This window comes from Ostrea edulis, chromosome 2 (genome assembly GCF_947568905.1).
Source record: "Ostrea edulis chromosome 2, xbOstEdul1.1, whole genome shotgun sequence".
Classification (NCBI taxonomy): Eukaryota; Metazoa; Mollusca; class Bivalvia; order Ostreida; family Ostreidae; genus Ostrea; species Ostrea edulis.
In genome coordinates, this window is record NC_079165.1 from 44650803 (window position 1) to 44670529 (window position 19727).

General features: G+C 34.8%; 1 protein-coding gene across 3 annotated transcripts in view; it reads left to right on the forward strand.

Annotated features, from left to right (window-relative positions):
• LOC125679074 (annexin A5-like) overlaps positions 1–19067 on the forward strand; it is a 75221-nt gene extending 56154 nt beyond the window's left edge. For all 3 annotated transcript variants that reach the window (XM_048917996.2, XM_048917997.2, XM_048917998.2), the window contains exons 12-15: positions 2743–2994; positions 11311–11386; positions 11524–11636; positions 17304–19067. In XM_048917996.2, coding sequence (XP_048773953.1) covers positions 2743–2994; positions 11311–11386; positions 11524–11636; positions 17304–17429 — 567 coding nt within the window. In that variant the 3' untranslated portion in view covers positions 17430–19067. The remainder of the gene's footprint in view (positions 1–2742; positions 2995–11310; positions 11387–11523; positions 11637–17303) is intronic.
• Positions 19068–19727: the final 660 nt, after the last annotated feature.

Here is a 19727-nt window from a genome sequence, read left to right on the forward strand (position 1 = left end):
ATCAACGATAATGACTTTAAGCTAAGTTAGCGTCATCCATTTTTTGGATGTCCGTAACTGCAGTTACCGATATCACTTTGACCCAGTCTGAGTTAAAATCAGACCCCATAATGAGTATATAGGGTCTGATTTTAATCAGACTGCACTTTGCCCCCCAGTGATCATGCCGAATATCACTTTTTAAAATGTAAATCGTAGTAGTAATACGGATTTAGGATATTCTTTATAATCAAAATTAAACACTTTAGCAAACAATTTTGTGAATTATTTTTTTATTTTGGTCGACTAAATGCAAATCGGCCCTAAGGCACATGTATAAGTGAAAGTGCTTGCATTCGAAATTTAACTGCGTCTCTCTCTCTCTCTCTCTCTCTCTCTCTCTCTCTCTCTCTCTCTCTCTCCAGTGATATTGGGTTAATATATATAACTTTTATTTTGGATTTGTGCTTGTTAAAATACATAAATCATAGTCATGTCAAATTTGAATTAACCGCCGGGAACGACATTCTGGTTGGCTAACACGGACGCCAATGGCGCCAATAAATGCAGTCTGAAATACAAGATATAAAATTAGCCATAGCTCATTCAATTCTCCTTCAATGTGAATGACAATTTGGATACAATATGTACATGTATTTACAGGCATGAACTATCATCCTAGAGGTGTTTTTTGATAATACATTGGTGTTTTCGGTACTTTTAATGGTGTTTTCAGGAATTACCTGGTGTTTCCGGTAATTCCATGGACCGCTGGGTTTCTTCTCCAGAAGCATACTGTAAAATATACAGGATGGCCCAATGCAATACAACTTTTGCCAGAGTAAATACTTGACTTATTAGCATCCAGCATGTTTCACAGTACATTTCTATTCAGTTTCAAAATATAAACAAACAAAATGTATACATGGTGTTGATTTTTTACTTGCAAGATATTCATATTTTAAAAAAAACCTTGTAAGTCTTATATTTACAAAAGCTTTTACTATGGCGAGTAGAAATTTTGAACATGGCGACTAGAAATTTGAAAATGGTGACCAGAAATATTTTTAGGTCGCCATTTTGCGACCTGATAGCAGATGCGACTTGGAGCACTGTATCATGTTTTTTTATTAATCAATAAAAGTCCTGCGGCAATATGTGATGTGTTTTTTTTATATATATATATCGGCATTTTTACAAGACAAATATCCGTACCTGTATCCGGAAACAATCGTGTCCGCTCATGTTACCGATACGGAACTAACATTTTTTCCACTCGTCAAAACTCGTTTTGATAATTTACTTTACAATTCTGCCTCCTTCAACACTAAGGCCATAACAAATCATAACAGTCCTCCAGATAACTACCACAAAATAAATCCCTACCCAAATTATTTACTCTAAATATTGCAACCCGGCCAATTGAGTCTTTGACCCATTTTTTATCTAATATTTTTAAAATACGTGTTTTGTTTATTTGTACTCACGAAATAATGTTAATGATATATTGAAAATAAAACAACGATAGATATTAAAAATGTTTATTTTACTTTAATTTTTTTTCTCTTGACTGACCCTAAATTTTATTTTTAAAATCTGTAAACCAATAAATTTAAAAACTGTGGCCCGAGCACAGTGAGCGGCCCTTTATAGCAGAGAAAATTTAAGTCTACACATTCTATCTCTTGGGCTCTAGATCTCACAAAGTTTTATCAAGGTCTCTTGGACTTTGAGTTATCGAGAGTCACCTGTATATTGAAACGCTTCACTTAGTGGTGTAATTACATATGTAATATCACTGCTATCGCACATGCTTTTGTGTTTAATTTTGATTGGATAATAGTTAAAACTTAATTCAGTGTTTTTCAATTAATTGCTTTGAAAATAATACAGTTTATATTTACTGAGACGCTTGATGGATTTAGCATGGTGAAAATTATTGACCAGGAAGTGCATGCACATTGTATTGATTTTGATTGCATAATGTTTTAACTTGCACAGCTCTCCATTAAATGAAGGAAATGAGGTGAACGTTTTACTGTATATAATGTAAGTATCTATTGAAGGATTCAATAGAACTTACTAAAACAAATGGCACAATTTTTGAAGGGGTGGGGGGGGGGGGGGGGGTGGGGGGGGGGCATTTGGGAAACATTTGTAATGTCCGTAAAGTTTTAAACCATTACAATTGGCACTAGTTGATTTTGAGTTTAGATTATGTCAAACTGCTTCAGACATAAGAATTAATTGTCTGCTCAATATCTTGAAAACCATATCAAACTTAATGCACTGTTATCCCCTCGAGTGTAAATGGCCCCTATTGATTCTGAGGTCACAAGGTTAAAAGGTCAAACTACTTCAGACATAAGAAAATATTGTACTCCAAAGGAGTAACTGTTTTTGGCTATATTTAGATCTATTTACTTCATAGTTATTTCGGATTTCAAACATTTCGGTTGAGCATCACTGAAGAGACATTATTTGTCGAAATGCGCATCTGGTGCATCAAAATTGGTACGGTATAAGTTTTACATGAACCCTATTGAATTTGCGGTCACAAGATCTGGGGTTAGACTATGCCAGACATATGTCTGTTCAATATCTTGTGAATCCTTTGCTTTAATTGATGGATATTATGCTTGATATTCGGGAATCCCCAATTCATCACTACCATTATAGATATGAATTTAAGAGACCCATTTCAATATTGTCACATGGGTGGCATATATATGTTTCTAAAACATTATTTGTTTAACATTATAGGGTGGAAGAAGAGAGTTGGATTCAGAAACACTAAATGATGCGGTAGAACCTGTCCTTTTTGAGGACAAACCAACTGGTCAGTTTAAGATCAATATGGAGAAATTGGTGAATATGCCTAAAGCAAAGATTGACGCTAAGGCCCTGTTTGAAGCAACTGAGGACCAATTAGGCACAAACGAAAAGGAGCTGATTCGTATTTTTGCTCTTCCTGAGGTTTACCAATCCAGGGCCACTTACGATGAATATGTTAAGGTACAACTATTTTGTTATGCTATCACATATTTCATATGTACATCAAACTTGATACCTCATACTCTTCAGTGAGTCCTCTTTGCCAGCAAATCGTGTCCATGCCCCTTTAAGGCTGAGTACAGATTTACCAGAATGCGCACATCAAATCAATGATTGCTCTCATCAATTGAGACCAGTAATTGATTTGATGTGTGCATCAATTTGATTATTGCGCACAATAATTGAATTGGTGATATCTTCAAATAATCAAGATATCTTCAATCATTTGAGTTTATATTAACTCTGCACTCCATAGATGGCAGGTCTGATACTGAATATTGCACAAAGGAAACATTAACTGTTAACCTTAATAAAACTAATGTAATGATTTTCTCAAATAAGAAAATTGACACAGATAGCTCAACATTGTTTTTATTACATTTACAAACACAGAATCTTTTCTTTTATTATGCCTCCCTTCAAAGAAGAGGGGCATATTGCTTTGTACCAGTGTCGGTTGGTCGGTAGACCACATGTTGTCCGCTCAATATCTTGAGAACCATTAACTTGATTGTAATGATATTTCATGTGTGGGTTGGTTATGAGTAGAAGAGGACCCCTATTGTTTTTCAGGTCCAAAGGTCAAGGGTCAATCTACTCTGGACATGGGAATATACTGTCCAGTCAATATCTTGAGAACTCTTGCTTGACAGACATCATACTTGGTACACTGGTACACCCTAAGGAGTAGATAACCCTTATTTATTTTGAGGTCACATGGTTAAAGGTCAAGGGTCAAACTGGACATAGGAATATACTGACCACTCAATGTCTAGAGAACCCTTTGCTTGACAGACATCAAACTTGGTACCCTGGTACATTTTCAGGAGAAGATGATCCCTATTGATTTTGAGGTCACATTGTCAAAGGTCAAGGGTCAAACTGGACATAGGAATATACTGTCCGCTCAATATCTTGAGAACTCTTTGCTTGACAGACATCAAACTTGGTACACTGGTTGTGCGGTATAGATAAGTTTATTCCAATTTTGGGCCCAGAGGGCATAACAGCAAGACAGCTTATAAAGAACGAAATTTCAAAAAAGTTTACAACATTAACTACAGATTACATAACTGCAAACTACATGTGGATGTAGCATATGGGGGAAACGAATTGCCAATCAGGTGTATATGTAAGTAAATGGACAATATCAGTATTGTACCAACATATGTTTTAAAGCATCACCTCTTTTTCTGAAAGTTTTAACTAAATATTCACTCAATTTGACAATTACTGGTTTGTCTTCATTAATCATCAACCAAGTAAATTTGTCCTTATTTGTTAAATAGATAAAAGTTTTGTTGAGCTTGTATATATCATGAAAAAACTTAATTCTTTCTTCAACATAGAATGGACAATTAGTGAGGAAATGAAATTCATCTATACAATTTAGGTTACATAATTCACATATTATTTTGTTTCTTTCTAGAGGAATCTTCTGGCCAGTATTGCTTTTTATAAATTCATATTTTCCTTTTCAATTTGAAGGTCATGTGCACTTATTTGAAATAGAGTTTTTCTGAATTCTAGGGATTCTATAAATATGTGATTTTCCATATAAAAGTTTTCTTTATACAAAAAATATGTTGTGAGTTTTCCTGATTTCTGACCCTTGATCTTCATGTGTTTTTGACCAGTAAAGTCAAAATTGTTTCCGTACTTGATTCTTCATTGTTTTTTGAAAAATGAGAATTTGAGATTTTTGCAATTGGATACCAATTAAATGCCCATTTTTTTCTAAAGAGATTAATGTTTTTGTACCAACAATTTATATCATATGAATTCACATTGATATTTTCTGTATAAGCACTTTATAAGAGGGATGATTCTGGGCAATTCTCAAGTCTATGCCAATATAGTAAAATACTTTGGATTATAGAGCAGAACATAGGATATCTACCCAATTCAGAAATTATTGCAGCATTAGTACTTTTTTTTACGGCACCCAGTAGATGTTTACAAAACTTAATATTCAGGTTTTCTACCTCCTGTTCTAATAATAATAATAATGATTGGTTTTATATAGCGCTTTTTCCAGCTGCTCAAAGCGCTTTTACAATACATTATTACCCCGGCAGACCTTATATCAATCTAGAACTTTCTCAGCTTCCTGGGAAGCATACAGTGCAAGCTGCCGTTACAGGCGCTAGAGCACTAACATTCTAACAATATCTTTCACTGTCTATAGCCAGGTACCCCTTTTACACTCGGGTGGACTGAGGAAATTCATGTAAAGTGCCTTTCCCAAGGACACAACGTCGGCCCTGCCGCGGCCAGGACTCGAACCCACGACCTATCGGTCGAGAGTCTGACAGCCTAACCACTAGGCTACCTACCTTTATGTATATAACCTCCCTTGTTGGAAATCATGGATGAGTCGACTCTGAGACCCTTTTAGAGTTTTGGCCTTTGATTTTAAAATGTATTGTGAGTACATACCAGACCATGATTGTACATGTGATATGTATAGACTCTACACCAAATTTCATGATTTTCCAACCCCAATCATGCTGTCATGCCTGTGCATCAAAATTCACGCAAAATAATAGGCTTAAATTGTACAGATTTTCAGGTCTAGGCCTATAAATTCTGTCTAATATTTAATTCACTCCAATTGAAGTCCATTGTTTTGATTGCATAACATGTCAATTTCCTACAACTGGACTTCCAAATGCTTGGTTCATCTCCCACAAAAGTGTTCTGCACTGTGGTCAGAAATAGGTCAAACAGGAATTTTGTTTAAAGGTCATATGAAACGATATCTGAAGAAATTGAGTTATGTATGGAAATTCATTAATCAAGGTTTATTAAACAATAATTCATTTTTAATTTTTTTGTTCAATGCATTATAACGTCATAGCAGCTGATCAAATGTACTCGATCACGAAAATTATTTTTGATGATCGCGGCTGATCTCCCTTGCTGATGACGTCAAAAAGACCCACTGTGATGTAAACAACTAGGCCTTATATAACATGATATAGGCCTATAACGAAGTATTTTAAAACTGCATAGCTTTGAAAAATGCCAAAGTGTACTGCATTTAATTGTAGTACATGTGTTAGGTTGTAGAAGAGGGTGAATATATACCTCTTCCCAAGGGATAGGCCTACCAGATTTAGAAGAAAAAAATATATGGGTATACAAAATCTCCGACGCGATGGATTCAGTGTTGCCATGAACATTGCACTTCATTACATCCGTCGGTAGCCAAACAATGTGGACACAAATAGATCAATTTCAAATCAGACGCTGTGCCAATAATTTTATATTTTCCAAAGACTGAGACAAATTAAAATATAAATTAAAGTAAACCACTTAGTTAAAGCAAAGACACTGGTATGTATTACTAAATTACACAAAGGTTGGATATCATTGTAATCACAAAAAAACATTTCATCAATGAACGTGAACTTTGAATAAATCTACTCAAAATTATATTCTATTTTCATATCTTATCTACATTACAAACTCTATCAGTCAACAGCATTCGTATAGTTTCATGTTTATTAGGCCTATACGTGTAATATACATGTACCTACACTAGTATCCCAAAAGTGTGTAATTTTTATTTTCTTATTATTAATTGTAAAATTCAGTTGAATTAAAATTGTAAATAAACCTTTAATTCTGAAATTCAAAAAGAAAATCATCATGAAGTATCATACAGAAATTATAATTTATATTCCATATACTATATCAGTACTGATATTACTAAACATGCTTATCAAAAAATTTTTTTTTTTTTCTCATTAAAATAATATTTGAACAGCGGGGATGTAGTGAGAAAGTAAATACCTGCTATAGAATTATAAACGCAAGCAATTTTTTACGATTGAAAAATATAGAAGCACCCCCCCCCCCTCTCCCATTAAAACAACGATTTTATACTTAAATTGGGACACATGAGGAAACACTAGCTAATTATGAAGAACCGTGCACAAGTACAGCAGATGACATCCATGATAAATTTACCACATTTAGGGTACTCTACACTTACAAGAATATTTTAGCGCTATTTCAATATTGTGGTTATTCCTATCCCGTGGGTATCCGGGTTAGAATAGGTCCTTGAGCAGTATCCCTTTGCTTGTCAAAAGAGGCGGTTCTTCTGATGAGACTGCAAAAACCGAGGTCCCGTGTCACAGCAGGTGTGGCACGATAAAAATCCCTCCCTGCTCAATGACCATAAGCCCGAGCATAGGCCTAAATTTTGCAGCCCTTCACCGGCAGTGGTGACGTCTCCATACGAGTGAAATATTCTCGAGAGGGGCGTAAAACAATATTCAATCTCAATCAATCATCTTATAAAAAGGAAAATGGGATTGCCATTACAGATTTTAAACTATTTCATAAATGAAATGTACACGAGTTCAAACGACTAGAACTAATCTTTTTAAATAGATAGTTAAACTTCAGTATCTGATGGCATGGGGTCTTGAAATCCACAGGCATCTGCATGATGTATGACAGTACCCCCCCCCCCCCCCCCTTTCCATTCTGATTTTTTTTTTCTGCGGCGATAATTTCTCCAAAATATGTGGATTCTCTGTCTAACCCTTCCCAATTTCGATTTATGTAATTGTTTGACTTTCCCACTTGTTGTAAGATTTAGAGATTGGCCTTTTACAAGCTTTATTGTTACCGGTAGAAGGTCAATCTCTAAAGCTTACAAAAAGTGGGAAAGGATTACATAAATCGAAATTTGCATGGGATAGACAAGGAATCCATGCATTTTGGAGGAGAAATTATCCCCGATAAAAAAGTCAGAAAAGGAGGGGGTAGTAGTGACCATACTTCAGGTGCCTGTGCAGTGTTGACTTCTTCAATATCATCCTCTGTTGAAGAACGTTATTCGCTTGCCGTGCATCATTCCTGACTGGTTTAAACTGATATTGTTGAACCACAAAATCGGACAGTTCGTCAGAAAACAAAAATTAGTCCATATCCGTTAAATGCAGTGAGATATTTCGTTGAACAAAACGGTAGGCCTACACTATTTTCATTGCGTTGTTTACATTGATGGGTCGTTGTGACGTCACAAACACACATAATCAAGAACGATAAGCGGGTAACAAATTCATTCTATGTACAAGTTTACAGCTTTATTTCTTATCAATCCAAAGACAATAATTTTTTATTCAACACTGTTTGACCTTCATTCATACCCATCTTTATGTTTTTAAAGTAAAATATCATTGTTAGAAATCGTTTCATATGACCTTTAAGAAACCAAGCCATAAATGTCATTGCTAATCTAACTGACATCTTTTAAATTTGATTTTATTAGTCCCATACCAACAAAGGCGGAGGGAACTTTAGGTTTGCACTCCGTCCGTCTGTCTGTTTGTCTTTCTGTCCGTCAGTCAGTTGAATTAATTTTCCGCACTTTTTCAGCTCACTTGAAGGGAATTCAAGGTTGTTCAAATGAAGGGCCATGCCCCCTTCAAAGGGAAGATAATCACAAAAATGCCAAAATAGGGTTGGGTCATTAAAAAATCTTCTCAGGAACCACTGGGCCAGAAAAGCTGAAATTTACATGAAAGCTTCCCGACATAGTTGAAATTCAAGTTTCTTAAAATCATGTCCCCTGGGGGTGTATGTTGCAGCCACAATAGGGGATCAAAGTTTTGCATGCGAATATATAAAGAAAATCTTTAAAAATCTTCTCAAGAACCACTGGGTCAGAAGTGGAGATTTACCTGAAAGCTTTTTGATATAGAGTAGATTCATATTTGTTCAGATTATGGTCCCCGGTTGTATGGTAGGGCCACGATAGGGGATCAAAGTTTTACATGCAGATATATAGGAAAATCTTCAGAACCACTGGCCCTATTTCAATCAAACTGGAAACAATTCATCCTTGAGCGAAGGGGATTCAAGTTTGTTCAAATGAAGGGCCATGTCCCCTTCAAAGGGCAGATAATTACAATTAAAAATCTTCTCTAGAACCACTGGGCCAGAAAAGCTGAAATTGACTTACCTTTGATATTTAATATTTCAGCAACTATTGATCATTGTGCAAGTCATTTGTCATATGAAGTACATCGATTAGATGCAGTTTGGGGAGCATCCATCAATTTTACTGATATTCTTGTTATCTCTTACAGGGGTCTATGTTCCATCTAGTTTGTTAGTTTGTTTGCAATGTATCTCGAAAAATTCAGTAAAATGTAATGGAAGGGTAGGCCTTTGTTCAAGTATTTGATCAAATAAGATTTTGAGGTACATCAAAATTAAAAATATGGATGTAGGATGTAGGAACTGACTACAAGTTATCATCAATTTAAATATTTATATTGGGATCTGGACGACTGTGGGGAGGGGGGAACTGGCAATCTCTTTCAATGGTCTTATTTTGTATCTTAACACTATGTATGTATAGGGACACATACATGTTTAAAAATACTAGTATATGTTATGATCATATAAATTTCTCTTTTACATGTTATCTTTTCTGCTTGAGTGGTATGTGATTTTTGCTTTGAAAAAAGCATATTTCATTATCATTTCGTATCAGAAATAATCTTATTTAGTAATATTTAGTAAACCAGAAGTGATAAAAGAATTAGATAGGTTTCAAGAGGAATATATTTTGGTTCCAGCTGACAAAGCTTATTACAACATTGTCTTTGTTTGTAAGGCTCATTATTACAACTGTATTTTAAACGAACTTGGCATTAATTCCTCTTCTGGTAATCGTATTTAGTAGTATACTTCAACTGCCCTTTCAAAAGATGAAATTTTTCAAAAGCATGCTTTAGTTTTAGACACATTTAAAATCCCAGTCAATGGGTTAGATGAATATGAGTTACCGTACCTATACTGGATTCCTAAACTTCATAAAAACCCTTACAAACAAAGATACATTGCTGGATCCAGTAAGTATTCTACCAAGCCTTTATCTTTGCTCCTCACGAAAATATTAACAGCTGTGAAGGAGAAACTTCAATGGTACTGGGCCACTACATATGCCAGAAGTGGTGTAAATCAAATGTGGATTCTAAAAAATTCTAAAGAACTTTTAGTAAACTAAAATCACAAAGCTTTTCTCAAATCAACAACATCAAAAAGTACAACTTTTCATGCAACACTTTACAAGACCATTCCTCACGATAAATTAAAGACTAGACTTTTTGATATCATAAACAATTGCTTCTTCAACAAAAATGGAAAACGGAAATATTCATATCTAGTCATCAGTCATCCAAAGAATTACTTTGTTAAACACCATTCTGATTCCATGCACAAGTACTCTGAACTTGAAATTAAAAATATGCTGGAGTTCCTCATTGATATTATCTTCATAGTCTTTGGTGATCAGTTTGTCCAACAGTCTGTTGGAATTCCCATGGGCACGAATTCTGCTCCTTTTTTTAGCTGACTTTTTAGAAATATTCTTATGAAGCAGAATTTATTCAAAACCTTCTATGTGAGAAGAAAAAATCTCTGTGGCCTTCAATGCGACATTTAGATATATCTACGACATTTTATCCATTAACAATAATAATTTTCATTCATATGTCGATTCGATATATCCCTGTGAACTCGAAATAAAAGACGCCACACACAGAGTCATCCACTTCTGCTTTATACTTAGATATTTTATTGAAAATATATATTAACGGCAAACTAACAACTCAACTTCATGATAAACGGGATGATTTCAGCTTCTCCATCGTCAACTTCCCATATTTATGTAGCAATATTCCATTATCACCTGCATATGGTGTTTATATCTCTCAACTAATTTGATACACAAGAGCTTGTTCTGTATATGATCAGTTTTTAAATCAAGGCAGGCTATATACTGACAAACAAGTTGATGGTGCAGGGGTTTCAACAATCTTGTTTAAAGTCAGCATTTCGCAAATTCTATGGTCGTTATAACAATCTAGTTTGCCAATACAACCTTATCATTGGGTTAAATTTGTCTGACTTGTTTCATATTGATTGTTAGGCCGTTCTTGGCACACTGATTTTGACTACAGATTACTCCATTTACCTGATCAAGATATAGGACTCGTGGCGGATGTGACCAATTGACAGGGGATGCTTACTCCTCCTAGGCACCTGATCCCACCTTTGGTATATCCAGGGGTCCGTATTTGCCCAACTCTCTATTTGGTATTGCTTAAGTTATAGGAGTTATGAGATTGATCACTGTTCGTTATCTTTGATTTTTCATTGAAATCATTGTCTGTTATGTTTCTCTTGCTAGTATATGATGCACAAATACAAGTCATTGTTTTCATGAATTCATGTATTTCATGTCAGATCACTCAAAGAGACATTGAGAACACCATTGACAGAGAAACATCTGGAAACTTTGGTAAAGGACTTCTAACAATGGGTGAGTACATTTACAGTTGTAAGAAAAACAATTCAATTACTGTAACCACTTTAATAATTGTTTATAATTCACTGCCATTCATCTATCATAAAGTATATATTTTATGTAAACATGATATTATGTTGATTTACTTGCAGTAATGGCCCTGAAATGTCGCCCTAAGTATTTCGCTGAACGCCTTGTATGGACCATGAAGGGACTTGGAACCCATGATACAGATCTTATTCGCGTAGTTGTATCGAGATCAGAGGTAAATTTTTGTTACTAGGTCAAATGAATTTTATGATGATAGATTCTCTGCTAACCACTGTTAGTTATGTCACCATGCATGTCAAATATTAATGTTGACTTGTCAAATAATAATCTTTATAACCAGGATCTTGGTATCATTTACCATGCAATTCTTAAACCAATATCTTGGTGAAGTCCAAAATTACAATTTATTATCTGACACATCAAAAAATGATCTGACATCAACACAAAGGCTCACAAATGGATGGCAGAAATATGCCACTATCACTGCTATACAAACAATATGAGGAGACCTGATAAAACGGTATCAGTATAGAATGAACTCATGTATAGTTTGATATTATAAAAGCACATTTTGAATGTACAATTATTGTAATTGGTTGTCGTCTGTCGTCGTCCGTCGTGCGTTAACAATTGAACATTTTTAACTTCTTCTTAATAACTACCATGCCAATTCTTTTAAAATTTGGTATGAAGCATCTTTGGGACAAGGGGGAACTAAATTGTAAATTTCAAGACTCTAGCACCCCTGGGGCCCTAGGGGCGGGGCAAAACCTGCCCAAAATTGACCAATTTTCAAAAATCTTCTTCTCTAGAACCACACACATGTAAGAAAAACCAAAGGCATAGTGATGTAGAGCAGGAAGGCCTCTACCAAAATTGTAAATTTCATGATCCCCGGGGTAGGGGTTCTGACCCCAGGGCGGGGCCAAACTTGATATATAGTGTTTATGTGTAAAACACTTAAATAACATCTTCTTTAGTGCTGTTGATACTAAATTGAAACTGAATAGATATTTAGGAAGCACAGTTTGTCCTTTACCAAAATTGTAAATTTGATGATCCCAGGGGTAGAGGTTTTGGTATCAGGATGGGGCCAAAATGGTCAGTTATTAAATGTGTGAACAATAGACATTTTTAATTTCTTCTTGATAGCTATCATTCCAATTCTTTTCAAATTTGATATGAAACATATTTGGAACAAGGGGAATATAATTGAAAATTTAAGGATTCCTGCACCCTTGGGACCTTAGGGGTGGGGCAAAAACTGCCCAAAATTGACCAATTTTCAAAAATCGTTTTCTCTAGAACCCGACACATGTAAGAAAAACTAAATGCATAGTGATGTAGAGCAGGAAGGCCTCTACCAAAATTGTAAATTTCATGATCCCCGGGGTAGGGGTTCTGACCCCAGGGCGGGGCCTAACTTGGTATATAGTGTTTATGTGTAAAACACTTAAATAACATCTTCTTTAGTGCTATTGATACTAAACTGAAACTAAATGGATAGAGCAGGTAGTCTTTTGCCAAAATTGTAAATTTGATGATCCCAGTGTAGGGGTTCTGACCCCCAGGGTGGGGCCAAATTTGGTATATAGTATTTATGAGTAAGTGTGCTGATATTGTATAAAATCTAAATGCATGCTTTATAACCCAGGGTTATGACTTTATATCTTTTGATGTTTTAATGTTAATACACAGGGTCTATTATTTAAAGCCTTTCATCAGTGTATGCACTTTTGAGGGCAGTGAAGTTTTAAGAACACATCTTGTTTTAAACTGTTGCTGAACATTAGAATTGAGCTTAGATGTTCAGAACAGGAAAAAAATTTCTAGATTTTATAGCCCTTGGGAGTAGTGATAATTTTTCACTAGTATGCAGGTGACCGATAAGGCCTGTGGGCCTCTTGTTAGTTTTTACTCAGGTTTTTAGAGTTTACTAAGGTGACCTATTGCAACTGGTCATTGTCCGTCGTGCCATGTGATGTTCATTGTCTGTTGTGTGTTAACAATTGAACATTTTTAACTTCTTGATAACTACCACTTCAATTCTTTTCAAATTTGGAATGAAGAATGTTTGTGACAAGAGGGATATGAATTGCAAATTTCAGGACTCCTGCACCCCTGGGGCCTCAGGGGCAGGGCAAAAAATGACCAATTTTAAAAAAGAAAAGTCTACTCTACAGTCACACATCTTTAAGGAAAACTAAATGCATAGTGATACAGAACAGGAAGGCCTCTACCAAAATTGTAAATTTCATGATCCTCAGGGTAGAGGTTCTGACTCCAGGGTGGGGCCAAACTTGGTATATTATACTATATATAGTGTATATGTGCAAATTATACATGCAATTATATAATTTCTTTAATGATAGTGATACTAATAGTTATCTAAAAGGAGTGGGTATTCCTTTACCAAAACTGTAAATTTCCTGATCCCAGGGAGTAAAGGTTTTGGTTCCAGGGTGGGGCCAAAATTATTATAGTGATTATTGTCTTTATCATTTGAAAGACTTCTTTGAGTTTGCTGATACGGTATGATTATAATGAGCATGGAGCCCTCTACCAAATCTTAAATTCATGACTTCAAAATTCAGGCCCTAGGATGGGACTAGATTGGTCATATATTGAAAAGGCATCATATTTTAGAAAATCTTTACTTCCAAATATCAAGCAGTCAAACTTTTGGCATGATTATAATAGGCAAGAAGCCCTATACAAAAAAACAACAACAACAAAACCCAACCAAAAAAACCCTGTGAAATTCATGACCCCTGGGTTCAGGGTTCATGTCCCAGGGTAGGTTTTAGATTGAAAATGCATTATATCTTAGAAAATCTTCTTTATTTCTGGAGAAGGAAGCAAAATGTTTGGATGTCATGGGCATGGAGCGTTATACAAAAATTGTGAAATCCATGACCCAAGGGTTCAGGTACATGGGTGAGGATAGATTGGTCATAAATATGCTGTAAACAAACTTATTTTCAACAACTTTATTTTGCGATTTATCAGTGATGAACTGTTTCACAGCAAATAATTTTGATGACAGAGATAATCTTAAACAACAAGGTTCTTACATTAATATTGCAAAAATTTCTTGCACACAAATAGAAGGTGGTTTACAGCATTGAAAATACAGTATAAAATCTGTGTTCCTGGAAATCAAGCAGACAAACTGTTTATATGATGATAATGAACAATGTGAACTTTAGGTTTGAGCTCCAGGGTCATAAAACTAATTAAAAGATAAAGATGTTAAGAGTTTTATGGTCCTAAAATGGAGGTAAATTGATCATATGTTGAAAATGTAACATATTTTATAAAATCTTTACTCCTGGACATCAAGCAGGCAAACTGTTTGCATGACTGACTATTATTTCTATAATGAGCAACAAGCTCTTTTTAAAAACTGTAAAAATTCATTTGGTAATGCCCTTCAAAATCTCGAATAGAAAATTGCATTTCACTGTGATGTGATCTCACCTATAAAAGAATTTTAAGGTTGCTCACTACACCAAGACTTATATTTTTTATGACTTTATGTCACAAGATGGTGATTTAAATGTTTTGTTGAATTATTTGTATCCGAGATTTATTTGTCTATAATTGTAGTTCAGTGGATAAAGTATTGGGTTACTAATCTGCAGATCACAAATCTGCCAGTCTTTTGTTCATATCCAATGAAATAAATGTTTGAAAATCATGTTTTTAACCAAAATTCTATATTTTCTGTCTTTTTAGCTCACCTGAGCCTAAGGCACAAGTGAGCTTTTCTGATAAAAATTTGTCCATTGTCGTCAGCTTTGACGTCAATTTTTCACATTTTCATCTTCTTCTCCAGAACCAAACTTGGCACAAAGCATTCTTGGGTAGAGGGCATTCACATTTGTTCATATGAAGGGCCATGCCCCCTTCAAAGGGGAGATAATCACAAAAATGCAAAAATAGGGTGGGGGTCATTTAAAAATCTTCTTCTCAAGAACCACTGGGCCAGAGGAGCTGAAATTCACATGAAAGCTTCCTGAGATAGTGCAGATTCAAGTTTGTTAAAGTCATGACCTCTGGGTGTAGGATGGGGCCACAATAGGGGATCAAAGTTTTACTTACAAATATATAGGAAAAAACCTTTAAAAATCTTCTTCTCAAGAAACACTGGGCCAAAAAAGCTGAGATTTACATGAAAGCTTCCCGACTTAGTGCAGATTTATGTTTGTAAAAATCATGGCCCTTGGGGGTAGGTTGGGGCCACAATAGGAATCAAAGTTTTAAATGTGAATATATAGGAAAAATCTTTGAATATGGGCCTTGACTCGTGTGAGCGATGGGTCTCTTGTTAAAATCTGATCTATTCAATATCTCCTGACCTATTCAAAAATAAGGCAGATCTTTCATATTTTAAAAATATTTTTCTTATGATATGACCTTTCATTTGATACTATGGCCTTTAAGCTTGTCACCTTGGAATTTGACCTATTGTAAAGAAAACATAACCTGTTAAATATCTTCAGATCTATTCAAAGTAAGGTTTTCATATTTTGTATATAGATTCTTTATGACAAGACCTTGTGATACAATTGTGTTTGATCTTGTGACTGTGACCCACTTTTTTAAAAACCTGACTTTGGAAATGGACCTACTTTTTAAAAATCTGATCTATTCGATATCTCCAAAATTAATTAAGGTAGAGCTTTTTTATTTAGTATATAGATGTCTATGGCAAGACCTTGTTATACCTTGTTTGACCTCATGACCTTGACCTGGAAGTTTGACCTACTTTTAGTAAGAATCTGACCTTTTAATATATCCTGAACTATTTAAGATAAAGCTTTCATATTTTGCATGTAACTTTCTTATGGTAAGATCATTCATTTCATACCATGACCCTTGGTTTTATCTAGAGCAGCAAGGTCCTGTTTCTCATATTTGTGTTGCAGAAGCATCTCTGTGTTATGTGAATTCATTTTCAGTCATGTTGTGATCCATAGGGACTAGGTTGGGGCACAGGGTCAAAAATTTTCATGGGAATAAAAATTGATAAAAAAATCTTTTAAAAATTACAACAGCTGAACAATGACAGGGCCAAGGTAACTCAGGTGAGCAATGTGGCCCAAGGGTCTCTTGTTCAAAGGAAGGGTCATGCCCCTTCAATGGGGGGATAATCAAGAAAAGGCAAAAATAGGGTGGGGTCATTTGAAAATCTTCTCAAGAACCACTGGGTCAAAACAGTTGAAATTTACATGAAAGCTTTCTTACATACATGTAGTGTAGTTTCAAGTTTGTTCAAATTAAGGCCCCAACAGGTGGAGCCACAATACAAGATCAAAATTTTACATGGGAATGTATAGGAAAAAATCTTGGGAACAACAGGGCCATGATTAGTCATATTGATATGCAAGGTTTCCCAGGTAGGGCCACAAGTATATAGTGAGAAAATATGTTGGGAATTCTTTTATATCAAATATTTGAGACAGCCATGCAAGAATACAATGATACAAGGCCTCAACCATGCACATTTTTTTCTGCGTCATAAATTGAAGGTTGATGGGTGGACCTGTGGCTCTCTGGTCTGTCCCAATATTTTCCCAGAGAGATACAGATCTGTAGGTACAAATGTTGCAGACAACAATAGTGTTTAGATCATAGTCACCCAAGTTGATATTTGCAGGTCATGGTTATTCCATTATATTGTATTTTTCAGAAATTTGCTTTATAAAATACATTGTTGGATTGTGAATTGCATAATATTTTATTGTAACTTTTTGAGGGTGGGGGTGGATGGGTGATGATGGAGTTAAAACAAAATTTTATGTAGTCCTTATGGGGATTTGATATTAATTGTACCCCTGTGACACCATATGATGTTCTTGTATGTTATTTCTTCCAGATTGATATGGTTCAGATCAAGCAGTGTTTCCTAGAGATGACAAAACAAACTTTGTATAATTGGATAAAAGATGATACTTCTGGCGACTACAAGAAAATTCTACTGGCAATTGTTGGGAAAGACTAGATGTATGAATATACTCCATCAGGGCTATATAGACCTTAGGTTTGGACTGTCTTGACTTTTTCTTTTTGTTTACTAAAGGGGAAAAATCCACTGAAAAATTCCTATGTTCAGGTTTTGAAATACTAACTACAACACTTATACAAGAATGATATCGTTTTGGGCAAAACTTTTATCTGGTAATGAGAGTACCTACACTAAATTTACCAGGGATAAAACATCTAACCCCTGATATTCATCAAATTTTTATATCTTTTGTTTTTGTCCTATAGTTAGAATGGACAAATTTTTGTGTGTGTGAAATGGTTAATCGTTTCTGTCAAGTAGAGTTTGAAAGATCAGCATCTACAAAAATGGCCTTGTGACATGAGTCATCCATTGTGACATGAGTGAAATTCAGAAAATCACCATCTTCCAGTTGAAATTGGTCAAGGTGGAATAATAACTCTCCAAAACAAAAGAAAATGCCACATCTGTAAAAGTCACCAAATTGTTGATGAATACATGTACCACTATTAACTGGAATGTAAAGAAATTATAGCAATTCAGAAAGACTTTTTAATGATAAGTATTGGTTTTTATTTTTTTTTTTAACTATTACATGTTTAAAAAATACTAAAGCATCTGATAATTACTGTATAACAGGTATTTTCTGCAGTTGTTCATTTTTTACGGATAAGAAAAATCCACAAAAATTACAACCACAAAATATATTTGCATGCTCATAGGTATATACAGATATAATGCAACCACAGAAATTGGAATCACGGAATGTAATTTGCTACCATTTATGGATCAAATCGCAAAAATTTCCAACTGCAGAAAATGTCCATTATACGGTATTTGATGAAAAGGATTAAATGTTTTGTTCAAACAAATGAAGTTCAGTTTTTTTAATCCAAATAACAATAATGTAGTTAAACGAATTATTGTAGGCATACACAAGCTTTAATTGGTTTAGAAATTTTGCTGTTTTTTGTTCATTTGTTTTGTTTCTACATGTAATTAGCTTCTTTGTCCTGAAAATTTTTATTGTTTGAGTCATTACGGTGTTTTTTAAAATGTAATTTTGATTTACTTCTTGTCATTTCTATGATTTAAATTGAGTGAAGAGATGAACTTGAAATTGTGGAAAACTTAAATATGTTAAACATTTATTGAACTAGGATTTTTCTAGCCAGAAAGGGTTCTATATATAAAGACATGCCTGTGCATACATATTGTTCTTCCTACTGACTATATGTGATCCCTGAAGCATAGACCAAGGAATTCTGTTTGTTCATTATGATAATGATGTCCCATAATGCACATCTTACTTACATTTATACTACTATATTGCTTTACAAGACTCTTACTTTAGTAGTTTTAAAATTGCCAAGAAGTAAATCAATCTATTATTCACCAGTATGTTCACAAATCTCTCTTTAATTCACAGTATAGCAACATATTACGATAGCAAGTGTGTTTTTCATTTACTTACCTACTTGTATCAACATTAATTGATGTCACTTGAAATGTGTTATAACTCTAATGAAAATTTAAGCTCTTTCATTTGTCAGATGATCTGTGATGCAATTTATATTCTCTGTTTTTGGCAATTTTTTTCATATTTCAAATAAAAACTTGAGTGATTTCACCTAATTTTGTGTTTTATTATTACTATTGTATACATTAATAAATGTTACAAATTTTGGTTTTCTATAACATATACTTATAATACATGTACTATGTAACAGGAAGGGAAAAAATGCAAAGGACCAGACCAGAATTCGAACCCCAGCCCCCTGTATCTTTAGTCAGGTGCTCTACCAATTGAGCTAATTACTTGCTACCGGCGATTGAACCCATCCGACTGCTACATTCCTCCCTCCTTAAATGTCTTCACATTTGAAGACATTAACCCAGGATCTTTTTCCCCTGGCTGGCTTTTTCACTTGTCAGTTCCAGGGGCTGGTCTATGACACCAAATGTAACAGGAAGAGAGAAAAATGCAATGGACCAGACCTGGATTCGAACTTGGGGCCTCCTGAATCTCTAGTCAGGTGCTCTACCAACTGAGCTGTCTGGCCACTCTCAATCAAACCTGACTGACCACTACTAGAGAGCAAGTGAATGGTGCAGGAGTTTCAACAGTCTCGTTTAATTTCAGCATTTTGCAAATTATATGGTCGTTATAACGATCTAGTTTGCCAATACAACCTACATTGGGTCAAATGCTGTATGACGTTTCATACCAATATGGAAGTTCCGAGTTCCCCAAGATTTATTTCCCTTTGTCGAACTCTTCCGTAAATTATGACG